We start from the raw sequence: 8,005 nt of genomic DNA, 5'->3' as shown, positions 1-8,005 counted from the left end.
AGGAAGGACCAAAGATCAAATTAGAACTCAGTTAAAATGGGAAGAACAAATCAAAGGATATATTGTTGACATATGATTTCGATCCCAGGTAAAAAAATTTGGTAGAGAAGACATGTTCTTCTCTTGCTACATATTCATATATATGCATGTTGTCGCCCGCGGAGCTAGAAATGCATGTTTAGGGGCCATATAAAGAATTAGTATAGACAACTGTTAGTATAGAACTTCTTCACCGAAACTTGATAATTAAACTAGATGACATAAATAATTGAAGAAACCATGGGGTGTCATGACACCCTTTGGTCTAGTCATAGCTCTGATGTTGTAGAATTTATTCTTCACATTAAAATCGGCCAAACTAGTCGGTATTATCTATATTTAACCTATGTGTGCCTACAAAAGTATAACGTAGTTTTCGTGGAAGAAAATTGATATGGTCCTTCGTGCCATTTTAAACCGTTCATGAATTCTAAGCCTCAAATGTTAGTATAGAACTTCTTCACCGAAACTTGATAATTAAACTAGATGACATAGATAATTGATCAAGAATCATGGGGTGCCATGACACCCTTTGGTCTGGTCATAGCTCTGATGTTGTAGAATTTATTCTTCACATCAGGCCCGGATTTGAATAGAGGCACAAGAGGCTTGGGACTTAGGGCCCAAAATTTAAGGGGCCCAAAAATATTTTTTTATAGTTGTTCAAATTTTATTTATTTTTTTAAATAGTTTTTTGACTATGCAATCTGACATGAATTAAAGACAACTATCCTAAAACAAAGACAATTACACGTGATGAGGGGCCAAACCATCAATTACTACTTTAAATTTGTACCCATAAAAAAGTTAAAATATTAAATAGAAGCAGTCAAACAGGTAAGATATTTGTTGTATAGATAAGATTTATAATACAATTAAGATTACTAAACCATCAAGGTTTTGGAATCCTATCTGCATAATAAGTATTTTGCATAAAAATCCTATATATTTTTGGATGTTATATGCTATTTTATATATATATATATAAAAAAAAATTAGGGACCCAACTCTGAAAGTTGGACTCAGGCCTCAAAATCTCAGGTCCGGGCCTGCTTCACATTAAAATCGGCCAAACTAGTCGGTATTATCTATATTTAACCTATGTGTGCCTACAAAAGTCTAACTTAGTTTGCGTGGAAGAAAATTGATATGGTCCTGCATGCCACTTTAAACCGTTCATGAATCCTAAGCCTCAAATGTTAGTATAGAACTTCTTCACCGAAACTTGATAATTAAACTAGATGACACAGATAATTGAAGAAACCATGGAGTGCCATGACACCCTTTGGTCTGGTCATAGCTCTGATGTTGTAGAATTTATTCTTCACATTAAAAGCGGCCAAACTAGTCAGTATCCTTATCTACATTTAGGGAAATTAGGGAAATGAATTATTATTTGTACCCGGAACACTACATGTTTTATGTTTCCCTTTAATTTCATTGGTCCACGTGTTTTATCCTTATTTCTGATTGGTGTATTTAATTACTTTTCTTTTTTTTTTCCACCCCGTGTTGGTCCCCACATGAATATAAGTTATATGATTGGCCGGGTACAACACTTGGCAGTGCCACGTGGTGTTTCGGGTACAGAAAATAATTACTCATTTATTTAACCTCTGTGTGCCTACAAAAGTCTAACGTAGTTTTCGTGGAAGAAAATTGTGGTCCTGCATGCCACTTTAAACCGTTCATGAATTCTAAGTCTCAACGACGCCAAAAAAAGAAAGAAAAGAAAGAAAGGAGACTGCTGCATTCATCATGCTGGATTAGTTTGTGTTTTTTATTTTGGTCGGAATGGATCAGTTTGTGCTTGAATACAAGGAATTACAATGACTTATGCAGCTCTGCTGGATAAGTATATTGTCTCAATTCAAGTAGCGCCTGCAATTCTTTGAATTACAAAAACATGGAATCTTCTTACCTTCGTCCTCATGGTTAAAATGGTAGTCATATGCTATCTCTTCTCCCGGGAAAATGTCCCTCTCAGCAAGAAATATAACCTGCCCATTTGGAAACCCAGCAAAGCATTACTAACTACAGAATGTGAATTCTGAATTCTGCAAAGTGTACCCTTTTTACATGGACGAACAATGCATAAAAAAGAGAACAAAAGTTAACCTTCTTTTCATTCCTCACTGATATCACCTTGGCAACGCAATTTGGCTGGTGAGGTACATCAATGACAAAAGAAAGTGAGACTCAAGAGTGGTTATTCAAGAAACAAGCTTAGGATTGAAAAAGAAGATGGAATCCAAAAAAAAAAAAACACCAACAGGTTCACTATAAGTTTAAATGTTGCATAAACATAGTCTGGTAAAGCCTATCCAACTCAAATTGAAGAGAAGAGAATTACCGAGCATGAATGGTTCACAAATGGAGCAATCCCTCCTTTGCAGGTAGCATCAATGATATGCTCTGTCTATCCTGAAAAGGTAGCACGCACTCTTGTACTGAAGATTTTTTGCAGATTGATATTCATTTTCCCTATGATTTAATGTGAAGGTTATTCTGGCTGGGTCTTCTTCTGCCTTTGGGAAGAAGGCATTCACAGGAGCAAAAAGATAGCATTTTGGGCAGTCACCTAGCTAGTGTTATTAATTTGTGCAACTACAGTAGATTGGGTTTCTTTTTTGGAACATCTGTTTTTGGCCAATTTATTTGCACTTTTATGTAATCTGAATGTTAAGGTTTTCTACAGAACCATAATTTTGAATCTTATTATCAAAATACTGTGTCTTCTGCCGAAAGTTTTTAAAACTGTGGAATCCTAGTGATACACTAATTAGACGTGGAGAAAATTGACACAATGCAGAATTTGAAAGGTGTTGTTGTCATTCTCATTCATGTAACTGAGTTATATACAAGCATGTTATCATTCTAGATCCTTAGCTAGCAATTACAGTAATTGCAAATAAGGGGTTGCAGATTAGTTGTACATGATCCTACAGATTTGATGTTAAGAATGATTTTTAGCTTGCAGCTGTACGTAGAGAGCAGTCAATGCCGGGCAGGAAATCAGGTAGACTGTTTATCACAAATAACCCTAATTAGTCTTTGATCATGATTACCTTCTTTTGTATTAATGCAGAGTCCTTGTCCTTTAACAATGCAGAGTCCTTTTCCTTTAACCATTTAACAAAGGAATGAAAAACAGATTCCATTAACGACACAAATGAGATACTGAAATAGAATCTCAGTGTTACCCTAATTAGTAATTAGTCTTCCGGTGCAATTTGAATTCATGCAGAGTACGTCCTCCTTACCAATGAGTATTCTGATTTCTACATAGAGAAGAGGAATGAAACAGAATCCATCATGGGACAGAAGGATCTTGGTTACAATTTCTCCTCTATATATAGCCAACCTCAACTCTTAACTTTCAACCTATTGTTTTCGTGTTTCGAAACAATCAAATACAAACAACATGTGTTTCTGGTGGTACAAAGTCGCCGACGCTTCCGAGTATCTGGTGATCACCGGTGCATGGATCAATGACCTGAAGATTAAAAAGAAGGCATTGATCCTCCCCGGCCAGAAATTCACCCGTATCGAGCTCTCTCCGGTCAACTACACCTTCAATGTCCAAGCCATGAGCGCCGAGAAGCTCCCGTTTATCCTCCCGGCCGTCTTCACAATCGGCCCCCAAGTCAATGACATGGAGGCCATCATCAAGTACGCCAAGCTTCTCTCTAACCACGAAAGGGACTCGGCACATGTCAAGGAGCTGGTCCAGGGCGTCATTGAGGGAGAGACTCGTGTGCTGGCGGCTTCAATGACGATGGAGGAGGTGTTCAAGGGGACCAAAGAGTTTAAGCAGGAGGTTTTCGCAAAGGTTCAGCTGGAGCTCAACCAGTTTGGGCTTTTCATATACAATGCAAATGTGAAACAGTTGGTGGACGTTCCCGGACACGAGTATTTCAGTTACTTGGGACAGAAGACTCAGATGGAGGCTGCCAACCAGGCCAAGGTTGACGTGGCGGAGGCCACAATGAAGGGGGAGGTTGGCGCCAAGTTGAGGCAGGGGCAGACGCTGCAGAACGCAGCCAAGATCGATGCAGAGACGAAGATCATATCGACTCAGAGGCAAGGAGAGGGTAAGAAGGAGGAGGTTAGGGTGCACACGGAGGTCAAGGTTTATGAGAATCAGAGAGAAGCTGAGGTGGCTGAGGCGAATGCTGAGCTGGCAAAGAAGAAGGCAGTGTGGGACAAGGAGGCGAAGGTGGCACAGGTGGAGGCAGCCAAGGCGGTGTCGATCAGGGAGGCCCAGTTGCAGAAGGAGGTGGAGAAGGTGAATGCCATGACTATGACAGAGAAGCTCAAGGCTGACATCTTGAGCAAGGCAATGGTTGAGGCTGAAACCAAGGCACAGGAGGCGAGCTGGCAGCTCAACCAGAAGCAGAAGGCGGCGGATGCCATTCTATACCAGAAGGAGAAAGAGGCCGAGGCTATGAAAGCAGTTGCTGATGCACAGATGTATGCTCGTCAAAAGGCTGCTGAGGGAGAATTCTATGCAAAGAATAAAGAGGCTGAGGCACTTGAGGCAATGGGACAAGCCCAAGGCCATTATCTGCAGTATCTTATGGAGGCAAACGGACGGGACTATTCAGCTACCAGAGATTACATGATGATCAATAATCGGATGTATCCAGAGATTGCTAGGATTAATGCTGACGCCGTGCACGGACTTCAGCCTAAGATTAGCATCTGGTCTAATGGAGGAGAGGCTGCAGACGGTGGTGCTGGCAGCAGCAATACAGCTATGAAGGAGATTGCCGGAGTTTACAAGATGTTACCACCGTTGTTCAATACGGTGCATGAGCAAACAGGCATGCTGCCTCCAAATTGGATGGGTACTTTGTCAGCTGAAGGTTCACAGCCTAAGAATATTGAAGCTTGAGAATGTGGTTGATTAAGATGGCATTGCATAGGAGTTAATTTTTTAAGCATTAGGTTTTGTTATTCATCATTAGTTTGGTTCTTTTTTTTTTAGTTCTTTGTTGGTCAGTAACTCAAAATCCGATGTAAGGCACCTTTTTTTGTTCTTTATAAAGCTAGTGTTTTCATTATTATTAATTGGCGCAGTCTTTTTTTTCTTTTTTTCTTTTTTGAAACTGATTGATCAAGACCAAATTAGAACTCAGTTAAAATCGGAAGAAGAACTGTGGAGTTCAGGTTGGTTGTGATCGTAGGACTGCTGACTTAGGGTTCGGATCGGTGGTAAAAAAATGTGGTAGAGGACACCTGCTCTTCTCTTGCTTACATAAGTACATATTCATATGCATGTCGTAAAATTCTTCACATTAAAATTGGCGAAACTAGTCAGTGTTATCTTTAGTTTACCTCTGTGTGCCTACAAAAGTCTAACGCAATTTTCGTGGAAGAAAATTGGTATGGTCCTGTGTGCACTTTAAACTGTTCATGAATTCCTAGTTTCAACGAGGCCAAAAAAAGAAAGAAAGAAAAGAGACTGCTGCATTCATCATGCTGGATCAGGTGATTGAATACAAGGATTTACAATTACTTATGCAGCTATGCTGGATAAGTATATTGTCTCAATTCAAGTAGCGCCTGCAATTCTTTGAATTACAAAAACATGGAATCTTCTTACCTTCGTCCTCATGGTTAAAATGGTAGTCATATGTTATCTCTTCTCCCGGGAAAATATCCCTCTCAGCAAGAAATACAACCTGCCCATTTGGAAACCCAGCAAAGCATTACTAACTACAGAATGTGAATTCTGAATGCTGCAAAGTTACCTGCACGAACAATGCTTAAAAAAGAGAACGAAAAGTTACCTTTTTTTCATTCCTGACTGATATCACCTTGGCAACGCAATTTGGCTGGTGAGGTACATCAATGACAAAAGAAAGTGAGACTTATTCAAGAAACAAGCTTAGGATTGAAAAAGAAGCTGGAATCCAAAAAAAACCACCAACTGGTTCACTATAAGTTTAAATTTGGCATAAACATAGTCTGGTAAAGCCTATCCAACTCAAATTGAAGAAAAGAGAATTACCGAGCATGAATGGTTCACAAATCGAGCAATCCCTCCTTTGCAGGTAGCATCAATGATATGCTCTTTGTCTATCCTGAAAAAGTAGCACGCGCTCTTGTACTGAAGTTTTTTTGCAGATTGATATTCATTTTCCCTCTTATCAGAAACACGTTGCCCCACAATTTCTCCAACATACTCGACAACCTACAAGCCCAAGGATACATCATGTTTGCAATAGTAGAAAAGTAAGTGCCTATTAAAAAGAAAACTATATATCAAACCATTTCATCACGGGAAATGAACCGAGATGTGTAAAGACCAAGGGCATGTATGCCAGATTTGTATACTACAAGATGCTTCCACAACTTTGCTTGCTTATAGCGTGTGTATTCTTTCTGCAAGTAAGAGGAAAGCTATATGGGTAAGTAGTCTGAGCATGATGTCATAAACAGGAAAAAGTCTCGGAAAAGTGACAAACAGGCAAATAAATTCAAACCATATTCATTAGTTGACAAGGGAAGATAAAGAAAAGCCAACTGGTTTTCATGTTACACATTAAGTTATCAATTACATCAAGAAACCATATCCATCTTTCTTCCAGTGGGTTACCCTGATAATTTACCACACCACATTTCCACAAAACAAGTTGGACAACCAAAAATTTCACATTTCATTTCCAAGTATGACACAAGCGAATGATGACTTGAAAACTAAACAAAGATTGAGCCTTGTTAACATGATCTGAAATGAGACATACTTTTTACATGTGCATCCTCTTAGCCGTAGAGGTGATTGCATCATAATTTATACAACACTGACAGACAAACCAATTACAACGATGACATACTCTTATATACATACCCGAGAGTCATGCTCGATTTCAGATATTGCCAGTTTAGGAAGCTCCTGTGTGCATGACTTCTGCCCATTAATATACGCCCAAGCATTCAACTGCTCCTGAGGAACAAGGCATCCATCACTTCCCTTCGATCGATCACAATAGTTATGCCTGAAGCCATCACGTTTACGGCCCTTGTAACCCTACACACATATACCAAGAAAAAGAAAATCATAAAATAAATACCTCAGTCACTTGGAAACCTTAAACACATACATAACACCTCAACACAAATATGTGTGTATTGCCTTAGTCCCCAGTTACATCAGTCGTACACTCACACAGTCAAACCCTTACACACAGTATAAGAACAAAAACAAAAGCAAAAATGTCAAAACCTTCAAAGGCCAACTACCTCAGTTCTGGCGCACACTAATTTCTTTTCGTCCAGACAACCAGCTTCAGTGTCAACAGGGTATTCTGATTTGTATATGGGATGTGTAGCATGTAGTCCACATCTTCCATAAAAGCCAACATTCTCATTGTCAACACCTTCAACCTCAGTTTGCAACAGACCCTGAATGGGGAATGCAGAAGAAAACCATTGACAAATAGCACAACATAGGTAGAGTAGCCTTATCCTTTTTTACCTCCGTACTATAAGTAACATGAACCATTATACATAAGAAAGGTCAAGGATGTACAATTCAAAACGCAGTTTAGAAAGAGGAAAGACCTTCTGATGAGCACACCATGGGTGAAATCGAACAGAACAATTTTCAACCCTGCACTGTATACATGAGCCCCCCGCTCGCTTACACATACAGCAAACCTGGAAAGGAGAAGAAAAGGAAAAAGAATAAGAAAATAATGCCAAGCCACATAGAGAATAAAATCTATACTTCACATAGAAAATGTTATAATGCTTTCTCTGCTTTGGGGTGATTACCAAAACTAATTGTGATTTAAAACTTTCCAAATACTAAATCACATATGTAACACACACACAATATATATATATATATATATATATACAGGAAGGATATGAAGCGGACGTCCGCACTCGGCTTAAAGTGCGGACGTCCGTCCGTTCTCCACCCTCCGGCGCCGGAGGGTGGAGAACGGACGGACGT

At 39.4% G+C, this 8,005-nt stretch overlaps 2 protein-coding genes across 2 annotated transcripts in view; one reads left to right on the top strand and one right to left on the bottom strand.

The window, feature by feature from the left end:
- Positions 1 to 4,936, top strand: part of LOC101313867 — a 6,601-nt gene extending 1,665 nt beyond the window's left edge. The window contains exon 2 of the mRNA XM_004292690.1: positions 3,471 to 4,936. Within this exon, the coding sequence (XP_004292738.1) occupies positions 3,471 to 4,936 (1,466 nt within the window). The remainder of the gene's footprint in view (positions 1 to 3,470) is intronic.
- A 210-nt stretch (positions 4,937 to 5,146) lies between these two features.
- Positions 5,147 to 8,005, bottom strand: part of LOC101313577 — a 12,315-nt gene continuing 9,456 nt past the window's right edge. Inside the window, exons 13-19 of the mRNA XM_004292689.1 lie at positions 7,609 to 7,704; positions 7,288 to 7,449; positions 6,896 to 7,075; positions 6,316 to 6,429; positions 6,056 to 6,238; positions 5,835 to 5,879; positions 5,147 to 5,726 (exon numbers count right to left, since the gene is read on the bottom strand). Coding sequence (XP_004292737.1) covers positions 5,592 to 5,726; positions 5,835 to 5,879; positions 6,056 to 6,238; positions 6,316 to 6,429; positions 6,896 to 7,075; positions 7,288 to 7,449; positions 7,609 to 7,704 — 915 coding nt within the window. The 3' untranslated portion in view covers positions 5,147 to 5,591. The remainder of the gene's footprint in view (positions 5,727 to 5,834; positions 5,880 to 6,055; positions 6,239 to 6,315; positions 6,430 to 6,895; positions 7,076 to 7,287; positions 7,450 to 7,608; positions 7,705 to 8,005) is intronic.

The sequence above is a fragment of the Fragaria vesca genome, linkage group LG2, assembly GCF_000184155.1.
Source record: "Fragaria vesca subsp. vesca linkage group LG2, FraVesHawaii_1.0, whole genome shotgun sequence".
NCBI classification, from domain to species: domain Eukaryota; kingdom Viridiplantae; phylum Streptophyta; class Magnoliopsida; order Rosales; family Rosaceae; genus Fragaria; species Fragaria vesca.
This window is presented reverse-complemented; position numbering and strand designations above follow the sequence as displayed.